Consider the following 23,675-nt stretch of genomic DNA (forward strand, 5'->3'; position numbering starts at 1 on the left):
TTGGATATTCAATGCATGTTTCAAATTCAAGAAACAAAACATAATTGTCCAGGAATGTCAGAAACAACACTCAAAACACCACAGTTTGTATATGTGACCATGTGAATGGGATTATGCACTGCTGCTCTACCATTAAAGGACTATTCAGCTCTCTATGTTAATGTTTGAATTGATGTTATGGTGAGAATCCCAGATGCTGACAACCACTGCTTATTTCTCACAGTTGGTTTTCTGAATGGAGGAAATTTATTCTGCCATATCTTTCATTTCTTTTTTGGATTTCACCTATGTAAATCCTATCTTAGTCCTTATGCTGTTTACTAAAATTTCTGCATTAAGCCATATCTGAAGTATTGCATATAGACGTAAACTCCATTTTAGGAAACCATACATCTGCAGAGTATTCAGATCAAGGTGTTTAAGCCTTTAAAAGTGTTGAGTATACTAAATACTGTGGGAATCTTCTTAGTCATAATATACACAGTGGACATAAATTTAAATTGAGAGGGGGATAATTGTAGAAAATGCTTGAAAATTTTTCCTTTGGTCAAAGAGTGATTGACTATTGGAGTTAACTCCCACCTACTGTTGTGGAATTTGGAAGTTTTTTATAAAATGTATGAAAAAATAATAGGTAAAGTGAGGAAAAGAAATTGGTACTTTTTTTTTATTACCTGTTGCTACATAGACTTGCTTCGTTAAATCAGTTTGGTGATATTAATTTATGTCAATCAAAAATAATTCATTCTTTTTTTTTTTTTTTTTTTTTTTTTAGCTCAAAAGTTGAAGAAAAAAAATAGTCAAAAGAAAAAGCTTCAGAATTCTATAAATAAGTATACAGCAAGAAAAGGAACACCATACCACTCTAGAAATGAAGTAAGTGTCGACATTCCCAGCGAAAGAAGAGTAAGACAAAAAAAACCTAAAGATATCCAGATTGATAAAAATGCAGCTTTATATCAAAATCATTGGACAAATGGAATGACTAGTTCTACTCTTAAACAAACCCAAAAAGGCTCTTTAAAGAAAAAGAAACAAAACAAAAGTAATGATAAAGGAGAAGAGGAGGATGAAGACGAGGAAGAAGATTCTGCAGATGAGAGTAGTGATATAGTTTTGTCTGGTACTACTAATGAAGAGGATTCTGAAGATGAATCAGAAGATGAAAATGGTTAGTTTTTAATGTATTTAAATCAATTTAACATTGTATATCACAAATAGAATGTGCTCTGGCCATAACAATCATTTAGTTAGGTCAGTCTTGACTTTTAATTTCAAGAAAGGTAACTGAGCGTCAAAATCATTAAGAGATATATACAGGTAACCCTGGTATAACATGGTAGTTTGGTTCCTACAAAATCTCATGTAATGCAAAACTGTGTTATACAGGACTAAGAACCAGTACAAAAAGGGGGTTACATCCCAAAAACTAACAAAAATACACCACTTATTTAACTATCGGAAACTTAATTTTTATAGTAGTAATAACTGAACAAACAGTCTTACCTTACAAACTGTGATACATTATATGTCAGATAATGTACATTCATTTAATTTTCTTCCTCTTTATCATTGCCAAGCACAATCTCTCCTGCAATATCTAAATTTTGTGTACCTTCTGCTCCCTTTAAAAGTCATGAACTGCACTCTCTGAAATCACAAATTTTTATGGTCTCAAACAAGCACAAGTTCAATAGCACAGAATCTGACTGAGGGATCTCCCAACAAAATACAATGGACCCCTGCTTTAAATGATATGTGAAAATTGGAAGAATATGTTCCAGTTAGCAAAATAAAAATAAATTTATGCTTGCATACATAGCTTAATTAATACATGCTGTAATATGTGCATACTAATTTATATTTCTGTTCACTGACTTTTCTTTTTTTTTTTTTTTTTGTTGTTAAATTTAAAACAGTAAAAATGATAAGCAATTAATAACAAAGAACATTGATGCACAAGTTGCAACAAACACGATATGCACAAGTGAGATATGGAGTAATGAGTTTCTGAAAATTTCGTTTTTTATATGATTGAATATTTCATGGAAGGGGGAAACACATTTCACCATAATAACGTGAAAACCCACAGAATTCCAGCTACTGTTTATAATTGATTGCACTAACAGAAAAGCCCAATAAACCGAAAACTGCAAAATTTTTTTATTGTTTTATGGTAGTGACTTCCAGAAATGTGCTTTAGAAAAATACCGTGATGGTGATAACGACTAGCAAGTCAACAGTAAGGATTCACAAAAAGTAATGGAAACTTTGAAAATTACATCTAACATAAAAGCAGGGTCTTCTCAGCACAAAAGCTCAAAAATAACGTGTTATGCAAGATTTCCCACAATTCTAAAATCGTGTTATATAAGTACCATGTGCGAAGATTGCCACAATTTATTAATTGTGTTAGAGTGAAACCATGTTGTAGAAGTACTGTGTTATATGGGGCTTACCTCTGTATGTATATAAGTATGTATGTGTAGATGAATGTGAAAATTACACAAAGTTGCCAGTGACTAGAAGGGTAAGGATAGTGGAAAAAGAAGTATAGTAGATATGTAATAAGTGAAAGAATGTTAATATCCTAAAAGTTATGATGAATTAAGAAAATTATGGGCTGAATTACAAAGCCAGGAGGATTTAAGTGAACTGTAAAGTAAAATTATTAATAATAAAGTAAAATATAATACAAATAAAATAAAAAATGGTGTAGCTGCCATCAGATATAGGGAACATATTTAGATAAAATTCGAATACAGGCAAGGCAGATATGCAGCATATCCTTGACAAGTCTTGTGGAAAATAATATTAAGTTTTTAAGAGAGGGTAATGAGTATGAAAGCTATAAAAGAGTATGAAAAGCATAAGACAGTGGCGTAGCTACCATGTAGGCAGGCAAGACCCTAAAGGGCCCCCGGGCCCTTTAGGGTCTTCTGTCTTTGGCTGTCTCCTGTTTTTGCAATTTTCATTAATTAAGTAGGGGCCCGAACATGTTCTTTGCCTCCGGGCCTGAAAAAGGGTAGCTATGCTACTGGCATAAGGGATTGTAGTTCTAGATTACTACATTAATAGTAGAAGAAACTAGCAACTATAAGAAATATAGATAAAATATATAGAGCCTATAGGGTGCAGAGTAGTCTAAAGAACTATCTGTTGAATCTATAGTGAAATTACAAGAAAGTACCTGTAAAGAAAATTGCAAGAAAATACCTGTAAAAAACATGAAATTGGTAATGTGAAATTACTCGTTGCAATTACGATGATTTTGGTGATTTCTTCAGAGGCCAGCCTCCAAAACCAAGGGAAGTGCAACAAATGAGTAAGGGCTTCTGTTTCAAACAAGAGATATACTCAATGCAGCATAAATTACTGTAATAACAGAGTGAACAAAAGTGGGAAAGAGTGTGAAGACTGAGATGTATCTCGCGGCTGACCCTACAGAGGCAGAAGAAATGCTAATAATAATAACTATAATAATAACAACTGCCGTAAAAGTGAAAAAACTAAGAAAATACTAGGAAAATAATATTCGAAGAAAGAAAGAAAAGCAATGAGAAGCAAGAATGAAATGGAATTAAAATAAATTTGTGGGTCAGGGTAGTACTTACTAAAATGGCATACTGAAGTAGGGAGAGGGCCGCGTGGAGTGCGCGCCCGAAGGCAGCATAGGAGATTCCAAATGAGAGAGATTTCCGTTAATTGTTGGCGTGTATATGTAGAGGTGAAGCGACCTCATGTGTAGGAAAGTGAAATAATAGAACATAGAATTATGATTGGGTGAGAACATATTAAATGCATCCCAGGAAAGCATAGAGAACTAACTGTAAAGTAGCTTTATAGACGCTGAACTTATTGTAAGGTGAAAACGGTGAATATAGTAGAAAATAGCATCTTGATTGCTTTCAAAAACCTAATTGCGCTCGAGAAGGAAAGTAAATAGGGTTAAGGATAGCAAATAGTATAATGAGGAATAATGACAAAGGTAGTGCTCGGGCAGTTCGAGGTTACGATTCACGTTGCTCTAGTAGGACCCTGAACAAAGTTCTGGGAGCAGGTTACAAGTGTTTAAGTCAATTGTGTTGAAAATGGTGGAAAAACTATTTTTTACCATTTAGGATTAAAACCTTTAATGTGTAACAAGTTTTAAAATTAACCACATATCTAAGCATATAAGGAGTTTAAAAAAATAAAATAATGTGTTAAAGTTAAGAAAATATATTTCAAATTTAAAATAAGTAAACCCCTTTTTTTGGATTAACCAATCGGTTGGCATAAGGTTTTCAGACTGTGAGACACAAAAGAAGCTAAGGGGGTATATGCTGTACATATTTACACAGCCTAACAGGTGAGGATGGCTGCTTTATATTATACATTTTATATTAATAGGGTGGCTGATTAATTTTTTGTAAAATAAAATGTGGAGAGCTTTACTGAAATGAAAGTGTAGGTAGGCTGCTGGAAACTTGTTATCCAGCAATTTTGTTATAGAGGTATCTTATGTTTAGGGTGACTAAGTTGTGGCTGTTACGTATAGTTGCTATTCTTATACATTGCGTGAGGATGATGTTAGCATGAATTTTCTTTGCAATGTTGGAGTGCCAGTGTGTGAAATTGACTACTTTGAAGTTGAATGCATTGAGTTTTTGTAGATGTTTATGGTAGTCTTGGCATTATGGAGATTGATATCCAAGTCTAGATAATGTGCAGCAAGGGTATTGCTATTAGTTTTTTCTAGAGTGAGCTCTGGAGGTTGGATGTGAACAAAGTCTTGCAGGAAATTATTGCAGTTGATAACCAGCAGGTCGTCGATGTATCTATACATGCATAAATCTGTAGGTAAGGCAGTTTCTGAGAAGTATAGGTAAAGGTTAGCTAGAATGCAGCTAGCTGGGCTGCCTATGGTGTATTAGTAATAGTAATGGCTGCATGGTGCAAGGAAGCCTATGGCTTATGCTGCACCAGCCAAAAAAAAAGAAAATAAAATATTAAAAAATAATAATAATAAAATAACAAAAAAATAAAAAAATTTATATATATATAATAATGATTAATAAAAAAGAGAAAAGTAAATGGACAACCTAAGCATTAAAGCATAGCTGCCATTTTTCTAACCATCCCTGAAGTCTAGGTCATTCTGAAGATGCTCTGCTTGGCAGCGATCATTAACTACTCTACCAATCTTTACATCATCTGCAAATTTAAACATCACGCCCTCTATCCATTCATCAATGTCATTTATCACAACCTTATGCGGCGCCTCCGTAGCCAGGTGGGAAGGAGCAGCAGTGCATAGCACACGCTTCTTGATTAGACCGGGGTTCGAGCCCGTCACCACCAAATACGGAGGATGCGGAAAGGTCAAGGGAATGACCACCGCATATTCCTGGAGCAATATGGCCTTAGTTGCTAATGCTCCTAAAAACCAAATAACAAACAAACAAACAACCTTATGCCTCCTGCCCTGAAGCCATCCAGCTATCCATCTAAGGATTTTTCCTGTGATTCCAACCTTTTCCAGCTTATGAAGTAACTTGGTCCTTTGGTCCTTCAGGTTGTCACAAACATTCTCTCAGATATGCCAGACAAGCTGTACTTGCTACCTGGAAGTCTAAAACATTGAGGGAACTCATATTCAGGTGACACTCAAGTTGACCCAATTTTGGCGAAGTCCAGACTCTGTGACAGCCAAATCCTCTGCTTGCACCTTCACGATGGTGGGACTGTTAGTAATCCTGGGTATAACCCCCATGCACAACCACACTGTGGGTGACCACCCAGATGTGAGCCAACGTAAGCCGGGGTCAAGGTGTGGCACCCACACCACATGGATGAATGCCGCCGCTCTGTGTTACCAGGCAATACTAGGTGGTAGGTAACTCTCAACTGGTGCAATACCACTACTTTGCTTATTTGGAGGCTTGAAGTGGGGGAAGCCATGTTTAGTCTCCAAAGCTAAGTTCCAGTCAACCCTTCCCCATCTCTTCCATCATTGCAGTATGACTGATGACTTCTGAGGTTAGGATGAACGTCATGGCAAGATCCAATCTTCCTTACATTTCAAGGGTGTACAGCTCTAAAACTGTGTTCACAGGCCGGTTGCTAGTTAGTACCGGACCGATACTTTTTACTCATTTTTTTGATGCATCGCATCACAGTATTTCGAGATAATTGCAGATCTTGAAGGGCACTTTTAATTTCATTTTTGTTCTTAAAATTTTCAAAAAGAGAAAATTTTCTGTTATTGCTAAAAATGCGTCTTTGATGAATTGACCATCAGAAAATTATTTGCATTTTTTTGAAAGAAGATGACTCACTTTAAATGATGCTACAGTTACTGCTTTAGATTGTAAATTAGGTGTCATGAAGAAATTTTGTTGCGCGAATAATCTAGATTTAAGTTCTAATTTATTTTTTCTAAGGTCACTATTTCATTGCAAATAAAACAGCAACATTTTTCTTTCACCATTACAAAAAAAGTATTCTAGTTCTCACTCTTGATGAAAATGATATGTTTTACTCTTTTTTGTAGTATACATTTTAAATCAAAAGGTATTAAATTAACATATAAGTACTGTCCAGTTATTAAATCAGCAAAACAATGCTTACTGATTATAACCCATTAAGTTGCGCGAACCAGAAAAATATTCTGTCTGAACAGCTAACGTAGGATAATTAATGAAGAGGATTCTCGAAGGAGGAAGTTGTTTCCAAAATAACAGGACAAACACACCACTGTTTATTGCTCTGTTTGGTTATATCCTTATAAGAATCAGTTTTGAATGCCTTTGTGATATTTCTCTAAAGCTATTTCTGGAGGTCACGACCATAAAACAATAAAAACAATTTGCACTTTTCTGTTAGTGCAATCTTAATTATAAACAGGTAGTAAACTCAAATCTTATTGCATTTGCAATAATATCTACAGCTGAAACTGTGGTATTTTATGTTATAATGGTGAAATGTGTTTCTCTTTCAATGAAATCTTCAATCATGCAAAAAAAAATAAAAAAATAAATTTTCAAAATCTGCTCTTCATTCCTATTTTTGAAGCTTCATTAAAAAAAAAAAAATTAAAAAATAACACGCAGGTAGCAAAACCCTCTGCGCAATATAAAATTTTGTTAGTATACCTGACCGTGCAAATTGAGGGATGACTGTATATTTAAAATTCGTCGTGATCAACCAAAATTAAAGCCGCGGTCAACTCCGTTGGCCACCCCTGGGCTAATAGAAAATAAGTAACCCAGAAAGTTTTGGCCTTTCAGAAAGTATACACATTACATTATTTATTGTGGAAAAGGTGATATTGTCAAAGATGCTCAACGTTGGGCATATAAGGGGAATCAATTTTAATTTTATTTATATGGTCTTTTACAAGTGTACACTTACTGCACTGTACTTTCCATGTAAAGCTACAGTATAGAAATAGTTTTTCTTTTAACTGTAATATTATTATCTGAAGTCTGGAAAATTCCAAGATTTGACAAGGCACGTCTTGAGGTTACCAGATTTGGGAGATTTTACTGTAATAATAAAAATGTGAGAAAAGGCATAATACACAGTGTGTTGCGTGGGGGGGGGGAGATTAGTAGTGGGTAGATGACGTAGCCAAGTGGTCAGGAGCGCACTTGTAGTAACACACTCTCTGAGTGGACCAGGGTTCAAGCCCGTGACTGCTAAATACGATTAATGTTTGTATTGATTAATTTATTGTAAACTCTACTGACCTGCTGGTCGTGCTGAAGTATAAACAAAATAAAATTGGGAAGAAGAAAAATATTAGGTATGTGTAATAGAGCTTTCTTGCAAATTAAGTAAAAAAAAAAACTTCCCTTATGAATAATTATTTTCCTTTGTACATGTTATTTCACTAAAATTGCTGAAGCCAGTTCTTTCCCCAGTGAATATACAGTAAACCCCTGCTATTCGCGGGGGTTACGTTCCTGAGAAATGCCACGAATACTGAGTTATGGCTCCCATAGTAATAAAGGGGTTCCGTTCCAAAGTATGAAATATATAAGAAAAACTAGTCTAAAATTTTGTCTATGTATATATTATATGTACCTTCATAATATGACTATGTACATAGTGAAATGCAAGCATATGGCATCGAAATGAAAATAAGAAACAATTTAATATTAAATGTAATATTTATTAGAAATTTCAAACAAATTTTTCAAACCAGCGCCTTTGCTAGCTAAAAAACTTATCCCGCCAGTGCTATTACCAGTTTTGCTAAAGTGTTGATAAAGGAGTTTTGCCTTTTCACAAATGATGAGTGAACTTAACGGAATTTTATTTTTAGTTCTGTTTTCTATCCACAGATTTAAAGCTTTTTCCATTTTTTCTAATTTAACATCACGAGTTTCAGAGCAAATTTTTGAAGCAGTTAGCGCATTTTCACGGACACTACGGCGGATCTTTTCTTCCAAATTTTTGATTGATCGTACCGTTGACTCATTGATTTTATAATGTTTTGCCACTGAGGAGACACTTTCACCATTAGAAATTTTGTCTAATAACTCAATTTTATTCGCTAATGTCATCACCTTCTTTGATCTTTTCACATTTCCCTTGTTATTCGTAGCCATATTTTTGTATGGGTTAGAAAGAACTTGTCCACAATAAAGTCACTTTCTTCCGTTAACACACTCGAAAAAGTCTGCAAAATGGTAGATTTATCACTTTTGTAAGCATATCAATTTATAAACATATAAATTAAAAGCGAACGACGAAACCTTCCATGACAAGCGCATAACACATACTGAACAAGGATTGACGAGAAACATCCACGCTCGCGATTTTGTCACCCCTCTCCCCCACCTGCTGAGCACTGTTTTGACCAGGAAAGATAATTTTAGCCACGCCCATGTTTTTTTATGGCGGAAAATGATCACGGCGCTTTAAAATTCACATTTTTGTAGGTTTCATTTTATATTAAATCAGCGACCGCAAATACAGATACTGTGAGTAGCGGGAGAGGGGAACAGGTATCCTGTGTGTTATCAGACACTCAGCCTAAAACACTGATGGATCCAATATCTCTCTATTACAGAAGATTTAGGAGAATTCCGGTTGGCCTGCCTCCCTAAAATCCACTCATGAACACCTTCTCGATGGTAAGCCCCGTTATGTCACTGAGGTGGCAACGAACGTGTAGAGTGGTTCTCTTCAAGACGCCTGGTCAGCGTGAAGAGGAAAAGACCAAACCCTCCAGCATATGACAGCACGACAAAATAAATGGCCCTCAGTCCCCAGCAGCTTTCACTCTCCCTCTTACGGCAGCGAGAGGATCAGAGTGGAAGCAGAGGGTGCTAAGAATCTCTGGGTACGACCAGGCTGCCATGCACGGAAACTGAACTTGGCCTTGGCCTGTTATAACGTAAGATCACTCATCGGTGAAGACAGGATATTAGAGCTGGAAAAGGAATTAGAAAATGTGAATTGGAATATCATCGGTTTGGCTGAAACAAGAAGAAGAGATGAATCACTTATAAGTTTATCAAGTGAAAATCTGCTGTACACCAATGGAAACAGTGAAAGGAGTGAAGGTGGAGTTGGGTTTCTGGTCCATAAAGATTTTAAAAACAACATTTTGGAATTCAAAAGTATATCACCAAGGGTGTCAAGACTAATACTCAAGATTTCTAAGAGGTACAAACTAAAGATTATAATGATTTATGCACCAACATCGAGCCATGATAATGAAGAGGTTGAAGAAATGTACACCGAAATTGAGTCTTCTAGATGAGCAGAAAACCTACTACACTATTATTATGGGGGACTTCAATGCTAAGGTTGGAAAAAGGCAAAACAGCGCAGAAAGAGGAACTATGGGAAATTTTGGAATTGGTGAAAGAAATAAGAGGCGAAAGACTTGTGGAATTTGCAGAATCTCAAGGACTGTCAGTAATGAACATTCTTTTTTTCAAGAAAAGGGTGAACAGAAAGTGGACATGGAAGAGTCCAAATGGATTAACAACTAATGAAATCGACTTCATCCTCACTAACAGAAGATATATTGTGAATGATGTTACCGTCCTGAATAAGGTAAATGTTGGAAGTGATGACAGAATGGTAAGATGTACACTTGATATAGATGTAGGAAAGGAAAGAAAAAAACTGACTCAAGTAAATAATACAAAGGTCTTTGAGATAAAAGAAGAGAAGAAAAAGCAATATGTACTGGAACTTATGAACAAGTTTGAGCTTCTGCAGACTGCTCAGGACCAAGATATCAATGAGGAATATTACAACTTTCTGAAAATGATAAAGCCCAAGAAACCTATAGGGAAAAAGAAATCCAAAGAAGAAAAAATTAGTCAAGAAACACTTGTCATGATGAACCAAAGACGACAAATGAAGAGCAATAAAAACACTGACAGGGAGAAAATTGAGTATACTGAGTTATGCAAAGCTATTAGGAAGAGACTCAGAGATTTAACACAAGAAAAGTAGAACAAGCATTAAGGGAAAACAAAGGATTTAAATCAGCAGTAATACAGAAAGACAAATGATACTGAAACTGAAGAATAGCGATGGTGTACTTATAAACAGCAGAGAAGGCATAATTCAAATAGCAGAAGACTACTATAGAGAATTATACAAGGAGTGAGGAAATGATGCCAGCAGTGGGGAAGATGGATTGCAAAGTAGCAACACATACGACATACCCGATATTCTTCCTGATGAGGTAGAACATGCATTGAAGAAAATGAAGAATCAGAAAGCCCCGGGGGAAGATGAAGTTACTGTAGAGTTGTTAAAATTGGGAGGAAGAGACATAACACAAAAACTGGCAAGGCTTTTCACAAAGTGCATTAGAAAAGGTGTGACGCCTAAGCAGTGGAATAATGCAATCATAGTTTTGCTGCATAAGAAAGGAGATAAATCAGAAATTGGAAATTATAGACCAATTAGCTTGTTATCCCATATCTACAAGTTGTTCACAAGGGTCATTACTAACAGATTAGAAAGAATACTTGATGAGAATCAAGAGAAAGAGCAAGCTGGCTTTAGGACAGGATTCTCAACTAAGGATAACCTTCACGTAATATCACAGCTAATGGAGAAAGCAAATGAATATAAAACACCATTATGCCTGTTATTTGTGGATATGAAAAGGCATTTGACTCCATACAGCATAAGGCAATGTTTCGGGCACTGGAAAGACAAGGCATAGATACCCCATATATTATGATTTTGAAGAAAATATGAGTGCTACCTCCTTTATTAGACTAGACAAAGACAGTAGGAAATTTAAAATCGAGAAAGGAGTTCGACAAGGAGACAATATCTCCGAAGCTGTTTACTGCTGCCCTTGAGGAAGCTTTCAGAAGATTAGACTGGTCGCAGAAAGGAGTCAATGTGAACAGAGAGTATCTAAACCATTTACGATTTGCAGATGACATTGTGGTCATAAGCCATGATCCCAAAGAATTAGAGGAAATCTTAATCAGTTATGCACAGTTAGTAAGGATTTTGGCCTAAAGATGAATATGGCTAAAACAAAAGTAATGATGAACAAGTATGCCACAGAAAGGGAAATAATGATTGAAGGAGCAGTAATTGAAAAGGTGGAGTCATATACTTATCTGGGACAAGTTATTAGCTGTAATAATGATAAATGGCTGGAAGTCAAGAGAAGAAGAAATCTCGGATGGCATTCAGGAAATATAGTCACATACTGAAGAGCAATATCCCAGTTTGTCTGAAATGTAAAATAATGAACCAATGTATGCTCCCCACCATGGAAGTGAAACTTGGACACTCACCAAAAGAATGGAAGTGAAACTTGGGCACTCACCAAAAGAATGGAAGAGAAGCTGAGAACTACACAGCGAAGAATGGAATGAATTATATTGGGAATTAGACTGTTAGATAAGAAGAGAAACACATGGATTAGGCAGCAAACTCAAGTAAAGGACATTGTTATCAAAACTAAAGAACTAAAATGGTCTTGGGCAGGACACATAGCTCGAAGACATGATGACAGATGGACTAAGAAAATAACAGAATGGTACCCAAGAGTAGCTAGAAGAAAACCTGGAAGACAAAGGCGGAGATGGATAGATGAAATTCATGAGTTTGTGGGTAGTAAACGGATGGCCAGTGCTGAAAACAGAAGGAACTGGAAAGTTGCTGGAGAGGCCTTCATCCTGCAATGGATTGAAAATGGCTGATGATGATGATGACTGTACTAATATCTTCTGGTTAGAAATTGTGATATATAGCATGTGAAATAACATGTGAGAACCATACAACAAATGTTTGAGGGCTGCACACAGCCCGTAGGCTACCAGCTTAACATGCCTGGTATAAAGGATGTTTTCTTAATGTGTAATATGCATTTTCATCATGTGACATGTATAGTAAACTGAAGATCATTTGAAGTTTAGTTAAATTATCTTTGTTCTGTTTACACTGCCAGATTATTTGCTTTTGTCACAATTCTCGCATGCATTGTGAAATTAATTAAAATTGTGAAAATAAAAAAAATTAAAGGATTTTAAACTGTGCACAAAAAACAACAACCTTTGGAAATTTCAGAATTTTTTTTCAGCAAGTGTTTTAACAAGGTGTTTTTTTTTTTACAGTATAGCATTAATCTTATTTTGCCAAATTCAATGAGTGCAAGGACTGTTGTTGATTATATTCCCAACCATTGAAAGTTTTCGAACCACTTTTGCTTGTTTTTATAGGCATTATGTTTAATATAGAGGTCTGAAGTATAAAACTTCAGACTTCTCTATATTAAAGTGCACAGAAAACTTTCACTTGAAATGAAGTGAAAGATTTCTGTGATGTGGGGAGCATTCTCTGATGGGTTGGTACCAACTATCCTCCACGAGCACTTGGCTATCTCAAAGATCAGTTCCCACTGGGCTCTCACCTCTTCACAAACAGTGCAGGGCCCACATTTGTAAGGAAAATTTACACATGCATGATGCTGTTCCACAAGGTTTTCTTTCAAGAATTGTTACTGGTGATGAAACTTGGATTCATCTTGGAGATCCAGAAACAAAACAGGAGTCCGTGCAGTGAAAACACCATGGGTCACCACTGCCCAAAAATTCAGAATTTAACCTCTACCAGAAAGATAATGGCTACTGTTTTTGCTCTCAAATAATTTTGTTCCTTTATGGCCTCTCAAGTGGGGCCATAAAGGAACAGAAAAGAGAGAAATTGACACAAGGTTTCTTGCTCCTTCATGATAATGCTCCTGTACAACAAATGCTTCTCTGAGAAATTGCAGATTCCAAGAGTTAAACCACCTGATCTACTGTCCAAACCTGGCCCAATGATTATTTTCTCTTTAAAAAATGCTTCTATGGGCATTGAAAATCAATGCCCATAGAAGCATTTTTTTTCTCAAGGAACTGTAACTGTCTTTTCATAGAGCAGAATGAAGGTTTTATTTAGGTATTTCCTTTTTGCTCTCTAAGTATAGGACATGTATTGAACTCTCAAGGGGATATATGTTGAAGGGTAAAAACATTAGGCTTAGTAATACAGAGTATAGAAACTTGTTTAACGAAAGTTATTTACCTTAGTAATACTGTGTTACTAAGGTAAATAACTCTATTAGTGACCGTTATATATATAAAGCATTATGCAAAACAAAAAAAGAAATAAGGAGAGCAAAACATCAAATGCATTATACAATGGACCCCTGCTTTACAATATTAATCCATTCCAGAGACACCATCGTATCATGAAAATATTGTAATGTTGAACCCAATAAATAACACATTGTTTTTTGGTAATTCATTCCAACACCTAGAAAGTTGAAATTTTTGTCATATAACTGAGCTATTTACCTCTCTAAAAAGTGATTTTTTTATAATGGAAATTGTACATATTGATTAAAGCACAACACAAAAAATTACTTGAACTAAAGGATGCAAAAACAAAACACGTGGTCCAGTCAGAGACAATTGTAAGCCCATCCCATGTAAAATGAAAAAAGTAGGCACTGGATCTGTTAACATGATCACTGGTTAGCAAAATCAGTGGAATTAAATTTCAAAAACCAATTCAAATCATTAAAATGCACTTCACTTTCATCATTATCATATGTTTGGTTATAAGAATCAATTTTTGAACATCCTTGTGATATTTTTCTAAAGCACATTTCTACAGGTTTCAAACAAAACAATAAAAACAATTTGCAGTTTCTGGTTTATTAGTGCAATCTGTTATAAGCAGGTAATAAACTGGATCTTATTGCATTTTCAAGAATACCGATAGCTGGAATTCTGCAGGTTTTTACATTAATATGGTGAAATGTGTTTCCCCTTCCTCTTCAATCATATAAAAAACATTAAATAAATTTTCAAATCTTCTCTTCATTCCTATTTTTTAAACTTAATAAACTTGTTACTCCATATCTCACTTGTGTGTATCATGTTAGTTGCAATTTGTGCATTCTGTGTTCTTTGCTATTGATTGCTTATCATTTTTACTGTTTTAAATTTTAATACCAAAAAAAAAAAAAAAAAATTTTCAGTGAACAGAAATATCAATTGGTTAGTGTGTACATATTACAGTACGCATTAATTTAGCTATGTAAGAAAGCGTAAATTTATTTTTATTTTGCTAACATGTGGAAAATATTCTTTCGATTTTCACATATCAATTTTGTTATTTGGTAATGTAATACAGTGTAAAAATATCTTTACTTTTATAGCCTGTGGATAATATTCCTCCTATTTTCGCTTATTAGAATCGCTGTTTAATATAATTAAAATTCAATTCGCAAACATGATCACGGCTGGCACTTACCACATATCATATAATGAATGGTATTTTATTATAGAGAGTCCGTTGTAAAGTTATTTGATCGTACAGTGAACTAATTGTAAAGTATTTTACTTAGTTTTTGTACTTCTTTTTAAAAAATGTATTTTGTTTTACAGTGAACATAAAAAAGAGAAAAAATACTGATTCGATAAGGAGAGCAAATAAAAAATTAAAAATATCACAGAGTCCAATGAAAGTTAAGTTGCAGTCACCTACAAAATTAAAAAAGAATTCTCCCATAACTGGAGATTTGGGACTATCATCGGGTAATGCTGATAGAAAGACAAAGGAAAAGAATGTGACAGCAAAAGACCCAAAAAGTGAAGATGAATTGGAGGATGATGAATTTGATACATTTGATGAGGATGACGACGACGATGAAGATGATGAAGAAGATGAAGAAGAGGAGGAGGAAGCTGAAACAAATAACGATGAAGACGAGTCTGAAGGTTAGTAGTGTGTACATTTTTACAATCTTTTATCAATTGAATTTATGCTAGTAAATTTAATTCTTGTCTAGTGTTGTTTCGTGTAGACAATGTATAAAACCAACAAGACACAGATGTAGTTAACAATTCTTATACCTACAGAAACAATTTTTAAGTACATTACTGTTAGGCATCATTTCCTGTGTTAATATTTTAACCATTTCAGGCGTGAATACATTGATCTACATTTTGTGTGGGGCTTCTGGGGAGTATGCATGCATATCTACAATATAATTTCAGGTTTAAAATGTACTTAAGTCATTTCAAGTACATTTTAAATAAAGTGACCATTTATCCCTTAACAACAATTCAGAGTAATTTTAACAACAGAATCTTGGATTTTGCATTAAAGAAGTCACTATCGCCCTTCTGGCTAAACTAATCACTGAAACAACTGAATCCCCCTAACATCAGGTCAACACCTGAACATTGAGAAACAGTGGCAGGTTCACTCCACTGTAAAGAATTTGCCTTAAGAGTCTGCAACAAATGAACAAATCACTTCCCAATTCAGCATCACAGCTAATTAACCTCCTCAAAGTTCATTGCCTGCAGTATACCACTAGCAAGCTTTACAGAGAAGAAATCTCCGTTTCAAAATATTAAAACCAACCACTAAAATGTACAGCTCTACACAAATGTGAAAATTTGAATGCCTACAGTCAAGGTCAGAAACTATGTTGATAAGACAGACTTTAATGTATCTTATTAGTCACCTAACATATTACAGATTTTTGAAATTTGCCCCTATCCTTGGCTCTGAGCTGGACTGTACATGCAATAAATGATTTATGTACAAACCTTCACAACATTTTTTCTTAATATTTTCATTACATTTCTTTCCTTATTATTTCCAGTTAATGGTTAGGCAATAGTTTTAATAAGTGGAAGTGAGAAAATAGGATTTGAAAATCAGATGACAACATTGCACAGCTGCTAGCCATTCTTGTTAATTTTGGCTTACAAAAGCTTTCTGGAATTCAGTACCAGAAGTTGGTGAAATAAAATTAAGTGATACACAAGTAGATGTAAAGGTGTGGGGGGGGGGATAATTTTTTTTATTCTGGTTTTATTTTTGACAATTTTATTTAAATGGTGGGCAATTGAATCAAAATAAGAAGGAATTAATATTTAAAAGCATTTATGTACAAAGTGTCATTTTTACAAAACAAAATATTCATTAGCTTTGCTCCACAAAACTCATTTGTGAAAGGATTAATGAAAAGGTTCAACATCCTGTTACCACTAAGTGGTTAGAAAATTGAGTTGAAACAAGTAAAGAAAATATAAAAAGATTAACATCGTCGTTAAACAAAAAAACTGGCTTCGATTGTGAAGGATGGAATTCAGCAGCTTAGACCATTATATTTGTTTATGATCATTACAGTAATAGCTAAAATTATTCTGGTTGAAAACTTTAGTTCAGTGAATTGGTTTATTCATATAAGCAGTACCCTGGCAACAGTGAAGAATTTTTAATGATAAACTGTTAGTTTATCATTAAACTAACAGTTTATCATTTGGATGAGCTGGTAGTAATAAGTCTCCATTAATGGCTGTTGTTATTTGGGATCTTATCATCCCTCACATTGTTGTGAGAAATCTGGTTGCCATAAGATGACTGTTTTGAGCTGATTGGATGGACTGACATTGCTTCCTAGAAGATGTAATGAATTTTGCAGAATACTGACAGATATTCTCCATATCCTGCCTAACTAATGCTTAGTATCAATACACCATCAAGATGGCATGCCTTTCCACTTCACTCAGGCCAGCCAAAGGGCATAGTGAATAGACTGAAGGGACACATGAATGACTTAAAATGATCTCCTGTCCTTTCAGTCTGTGATTACCAATTATGGGATTTCCTAAAAGAAGAGTATACAAAAAAAGTGCATTTTTCATTCTTTAGTTCAACTCCATTTACACCAGAAAGGATGTTAACATGGGGACAAAGCTATGGTCAACCTTCCTCATCAACGTCCCCTGTCATAATCAGAATGGAAATTAGTTTGAAGATGTATGAACTGACCTGTACTTTTTCTTTTCATTCTATTTTGTTACAATTTTATGCTCTAAAATAAATTAATATTAAAATGTCTGATTTAGGCAGACATTTTAATTTATTAATTTAGTCTCAATGCAAATGTAAGAACTTTTAGCACACTTGGTTTATAATATATACAAGCCTGTTCGAAAAGTAATGACTGATCAAAACTAGTCTATTTTAGAGAGAGAGAGAGAGAGAGAGAGAGAGAGAGAGAGAATTGCAAGAATCAACTCTCTTGTGATACAGTGTCACCTATTTTCTGTATTGTCAGTTGAGTAAATTTCTAGGTAGTATATGCAATTCTGTTCTGTTTTGTTCATTCTTATTTTAACATAATACACATGGTTGATGAAACTCCTATTAAAAAATGTATTTTTAACAAACTAACCAATGAAGAAGTTTGTCAGCTACATATATTTTTGTTAGATTATGTAAACAGGAACAGACTGTAGATTGTGTTGAATTTTTGCCCACACAAATAAGAATGAAATTAACTATGAGAAAATGTTATCCAATTAGGTTTTGTGTTCATTTGAAGAAAACTGTGGTGGTGGTAGTAGTAGTAGTAGTGGCACGTGATGCAAGAAAGCAAGTGTATGAGCTTATGCAGCATCAGCCAAAAAAAATCACACCATTCCCTCCAAATGCCTGTCCAGTTCCTCCTTAAATTTATTTAATCTATCAACTTCCACAATGACAGATGGAAGTTTGTTCCAGCAATTAACCACCCGCTGGCTAAAGGCAAATTTCCGCACATCTATTCGCACATCTGTCCTTTCTTAATTTGAACTTATGTCCCCGTAGGTTCGTAATCTGAACAAGTGGAAGGGTCCCATCAGAATTCAGCGTGCTCAACCCATTCAAGGCCTTATAGACCTCAATCAGATCACCGCGCAGGTGCCTAGTCTCCAGCCACTGCAATTTGCAGAACTTAAGCCTCTCTTGGTAAGAGGATCCCTTCATTCCCCTCACCAATCGTGTTGCTCTTCTCTGTACACGCTCAAGCAAATCTAAATCCTTCCTAAAATGAGGCCTCCAGACCTGTACGCAGTACTCAAGGCGTGGCCTGACCATTGCCTTATACAAAGGGACAATCACCTCCTTTTCCCTGCTAGCAAAATTCCTATATATCATTGACAAAACCCCATGACCTGCCCTAGCAGCCTGTCTGCATTGCTCAGAAAACTTCATATCTGACTGCACAATTACTCCCAGATCTTTTTCATTTTCTACCACCTTAAGTGTAGTACCACACAGTTGGTACGTTTCTCTGGGGTTACTTCTACCCATATGCAGTACTTTGCATTTGTCAAGGTTAAACTTCAGTTGCCACTTCTTAGCCCATCTGCCCAAATTATCTAGATCCTGTTGCAGTAGCACACTGCCATTACTGTCATTAACAACCCTGCCAACCTTTGTGTCATCTGCAAACTTCGACATTAAGCCTGATATACCTTCATCAATATCATTGATAAATACACAAAACAACAGTGGACCCAACACCGAACCCTGTGGGACTCCACTAATAACATTAGTCCACGAAGAGCAGCACCCATTGATTACCACCCTCTGTCTTCTCCCACTTAACCATCCTTTTATCCATTGTAGCAACTTACCCTTAATACCATTCTGCTCCAATTTGTACAGTAGTCTTCCATGCGTAACAGTGTCAAAAGCTTTCCTGAAATCCAAGTATATGATATCAAAATTATTTTTTGCATCCAGTTCCTTTGTGACCACATCATAATAACCAATCAAATTTGTCAGACAAGACTTTCCCTTAACAAACCCATGCCGTGTCTGAATTATTGCTGCAGTCTTGTCTAGATGATCCTGCAAAGCATCTTTAACCAGTGACTCCATTATTTTACCCGGAACAGAAGTTAAACTAACTGGTCTGTAATTACTCGTGTCACCCTTCGATCCACCTTTGTGAATTGGGGATACATTTGCACATCTCCAGTCCGTGGGAACCTCCCCTGAGTCCAAGGATGCTCTCATAATTATGGCTAAGGGTTTGCTTAGTTGCTTTGCCGCCTCCTTTAAAATAACTGGATAGATCCCATCCACCCCAGGTGCCTTTCTTATGTTTAACTTCAACAATTTCTCCTCCACTTTGCTCTCAGTTATTACAAAATCATTAAGCACACTGCTACAATTTGATAACCTTCCATTTTCAAACTGTAATAATTCCTCACGTGTGAATGTAGATGCAAAATACTCATTCAGTTTGTTTGCTATCTGAGCAGGATCATCAACAGTCGCACCATCGATGTCAAGTGGACCAATCATATGGTATAAATATTCCATATGATCAAGACACCTATGGTGATTAAAGCATGGTGTGTGCTAGCACGTTCTGCTAAAAAGCATTTTCAGGAGACAAGGAATCCTTGGTGGATGAGCATTGGGGAAATTCACGCAACTTCTTGTGAACTTCAATTTATATTCTAGATGGTTGAGTCCATAAGAGTTTACCCATTCGTTGTGACTGCATATATACTGAATTATTAAGGGAACCTTATTTTCATTTCCACAGTTCACAATGGGGCATTTTTTGTAGTAACATAAGAAGCTTGAATCCTCAACCTCCTTACTTTTGACCATGCACACTAATCACTGGATTGGAGCACCAAGTCATTATGTGTAAAAAACTTAAGGCAGTTTTGAATAACTCTGTAATACATTCTTAACATCATTACCATTGGTAATCATGGATATTACAATCCTACTACTAAACAAAGCAACCAACAGAAATCTCCCAGTTGCAAGAACTGGGAGAGAAATTATAATGTAATTTCTCTCCCAAATTACATTAGTTATATTACATTGCAAAGCATAAAATTTTCTTTGTATTTTTAAGTTTTTGCATCTGCATAACAACTTTATCTTAATATTTCAGTTTTAATTAATTTGCAGGTGAGGGTGAGGAAGAGGCAACTTTTTTGAATGATAATGAATCACCTAACAGTTTAAGACCTCATACACTGTCAGTACCCAAATCTAAAGGTGCTCATAATGAGAGTATCTGTAGGCGATTATCACCTGAATTAAAAGAGGAAGAGCCAAAAAAAGCACAGAAAACATCAGAACTGAATACAAGCAAAACAAAAATGGAATCCACTTTAAAAACACCATGGAAAAATAAAGAAACATCCTTTACCCAAGTTTCAGGATCATCAGAAAAAGGACAAGGGGACCCTCCATCATCACATAAGGTAGATAGTTTATGCATATAGCCACATTCCTAGGAGGATCTAAAATGATAAGAAATTCAATGCTTTGTTGAAGTAATTTATTAATTTTTACTGTAATCTGACTTAAACTTAGATTTTTAATGGTGTAATATGAATTTTTTTTTTCTGGCTATGCAAATTAATATTAATTTTCTTTTCTCTCAATATTTGTACATGAAGTTTTGGTAAAGGTTCTGTATACTCCTTAAAATTTGTATGATAAATCATAGAACACCAGGATGATTCAGAGTTCTCCTTTCAAACTTTGTAAAGTCAAAAATAAAGAAAATGATTCTTATGAATGTGGATCAAAACTACTGTCATGCTTGAATTAAAGCTATTGATTTATTTTATTATTTACATTTCTTTATTAATTAATTGATATTTTATACAAAAATTAGCAACAGGTGTTCAATCTCTGCCTTCAACCCAGATACATATATTGATGAATAATTTTTCCCCCTTTCCTCCCTCCACTAAACTGACTGTCTGAAGGGCTCTAATCATTGCAGGAAGTTCAGATGGCTCTCTACCAATGTTGAACACGTTTAATAGACTGATGAAAGGTGATGGTGAGGACAATCCTGGCATTCTGTTTTATTTTGAAAATGTTTTAACTAATGGTAAATACCATTAGTCTGAGGCAGTTATGCCACTGGATCCCATGCAGGTAAAAATCCTTGTTCGGTGAACACCATCCATTAGCTCTGAAGTCCATTAAATCAAGGGTTTACTGTATTTTCATAATGCATTTCTCATCATTCACTCTCAGAGGATCAGTGACAGGTAATATTTATTTTAAAAGTTTTCGTTTTGAGGTACAGCAATACCCCGCATAGCACTGATAATTGGTACTGAAACTATTCCGTGTTATGTGAAACCTTTCTGATTGAGGTATAATTATAATGGGTTTTAATTGAATGCGTACCAGAGAAACAGTCTACAAACAAATTATAATAAATCTATAAACAATTTTCACTTGATAGCCAATTAAAAGGATTTGAAATTAAAAAATATTGCAAAAATTTTATTAATAAAAAGGTAACATCATGAGAGATGAGAAAAAAGCTTTAAAAAGCTGTTGTTTATTTAGGTATTTCAATAATGAAGTCTGGTGAAGCCATCTCTTTTTCTCGGCGAACACGTCTTTGTAGCATCGAATCCCATCTTGTAAAATTTGCCATATCTCGATGCTACATTCAAAATTTGGATCTCCATTCTTAATCACCTCACAGGCCATGTCAACCCCCCCCAAAAAACTTTCTACAGTTCTTCTGTTAAATTGTTTTGGTGGCACTTCAGTGTTATCCACTTCAGAATTGTTTTCCTCTTCTGCATATGCAGTTTGCTCGTCAATTTCAAGGAGAGTTACATCATCTAAGTCATTTGCATGTGAGTCAATGCAGTCACATACATTGGCAGTGTCCAGTTTCAAATCCCAAGTCTTTTCCGACCTTCACAGTTTCTTTGGAAATTATCTGAATTTGCGATACAAAACCAGTGAAATCATTTATCAAATGGGGCAAAACATGCTGCCAAACAGAATGCATGTTGTTGGCAGTGATTTCTAGCCAAGATGCAGATATATTTTCGATTGTTTAAAGGGGTAAAAAATAAATTTTGAAATGAAAGTTTGAAAAACTATCATGCCATCTTGTCAGGATGGAATTAAGAATACTGAACACTGTTGCACATTGCAGCTGACTGCCTGAAAGGAGCTAAAGTACCATGTGCATGGTAGACAATAGAGTTGACACCACAGCATATATGTACAGTACCTGTCTAGGCTATTGAATGAGTTTTAATATGTACAATAAATTTTCGACTTAAACTTAATTGAAAACCATGTTATAGTGAAACCTGTGCTGTTTGAAGCCATGCTAAGTGAGGTATTGCTGTATATATATATCTGGGTTGTTAATTGCTGGAATAAGTTACCTCTGAGAGTAGCTGAGGCTGACAGCTTGGGGAAATTCAAAAAGTGAACTGGATAGTTACCTAAGTGAAGTGGGACTGTCGGTGTGTTCATTGATTGGAAATCATGGACTGCTAACTTGACCTTTGGAATAAAGGTTTTGAATCAACTTCATGCCTGTTATTATATGTCAGAGAAAGTACAAGGGAGCACCAGTATCTTTGACTGGTCATCACCAGCAGTTGGATAATATAGGGGTTACTCATTGCTAATGGTTTCTGTACCATCATATTACCCAACTGCTGGTGATAGTTTCATAAAGTGGACAATAACAGGTGCAAGATTTCATAGCCAAAAGTAAGGAAAATGATGTTAATTTCAAGGAAGACAATTGTTGTGAACTAAAAAACTGCTTGGATGCTATTGAATGGAATGAAATGAAATATACAAGAGAAAAATAACAACCGTATTATGTGGAACTTTCAAAGCATATCACCAAAGCCATGAGTGTATTCATTTCATTTAAGAAATATTACACAAGGAGGATGCAAAGATGGATAAAAAGGGATTTAGCAAATTTGACAGAAGAGAGCACATGAGACAGTTAGAGTTTATGGGAAACTGATTCACACAATAATTATAAGTTGATTTGTAACAAAATCACATATGGGGTTAGGCAGGAAAAATTAGAGTATAACAAATCACTAGTCAAAGGAATCAACTGTGGTGACAAGGAGGTTTATTCCTATATAAACATAAATAGGAAAATAAACTAGGTAAGACTTTACTGTAGTGGAAATAGTACAATCATAAATAATCTAACTGATGTGGCCGATGACCTGAATAGATACTTTGTGTCAGTTTTACAGTGAAAAGTCCCTTTAGGGCTGTGGACATTGTGCTAGTGTACCTCAGCACTGTAGGATGAGTGATATTGATATTGTAGAGCAATAACTAACAGAAAAACTATCAAGCTTGAAAGTGGTTAAGGACCCCTTACATTGATGTAATTTGAATTTACCCACTCATACTGGCAAAGACTATGAAGGAGTGCAAACCATTACAGTTGATAATGAGATCATTGTTAGATTCAAGGGTAATCCCCCCTTGGACTGGAGAACTACCAGTATCTTGCTGATTGACAAAAGGGAGAACTAGGGGTGAGGTGGGCGACCTCA

The 23,675-nt window shown here is 35.2% G+C and overlaps 1 protein-coding gene across 1 annotated transcript in view; it reads left to right on the forward strand.

Moving 5' to 3' along the window:
• The window catches only part of LOC150088806 (uncharacterized), a 102,644-nt gene that overhangs the window by 53,391 nt on the left and 25,578 nt on the right, over positions 1-23,675 (forward strand). Inside the window, exons 6-8 of the mRNA XM_090370328.1 lie at positions 776-1,171; positions 14,925-15,257; positions 20,266-20,564. Of these exons, the coding sequence (XP_090226454.1) occupies positions 776-1,171; positions 14,925-15,257; positions 20,266-20,564 (1,028 nt within the window). The remainder of the gene's footprint in view (positions 1-775; positions 1,172-14,924; positions 15,258-20,265; positions 20,565-23,675) is intronic.

The sequence above is a fragment of the Mastigoproctus giganteus genome, chromosome 3, assembly GCF_048544385.1.
Source record: "Mastigoproctus giganteus isolate SK-2022 chromosome 3, ASM4854438v1, whole genome shotgun sequence".
NCBI lineage: Eukaryota > Metazoa > Arthropoda > Arachnida > Uropygi > Thelyphonidae > Mastigoproctus > Mastigoproctus giganteus.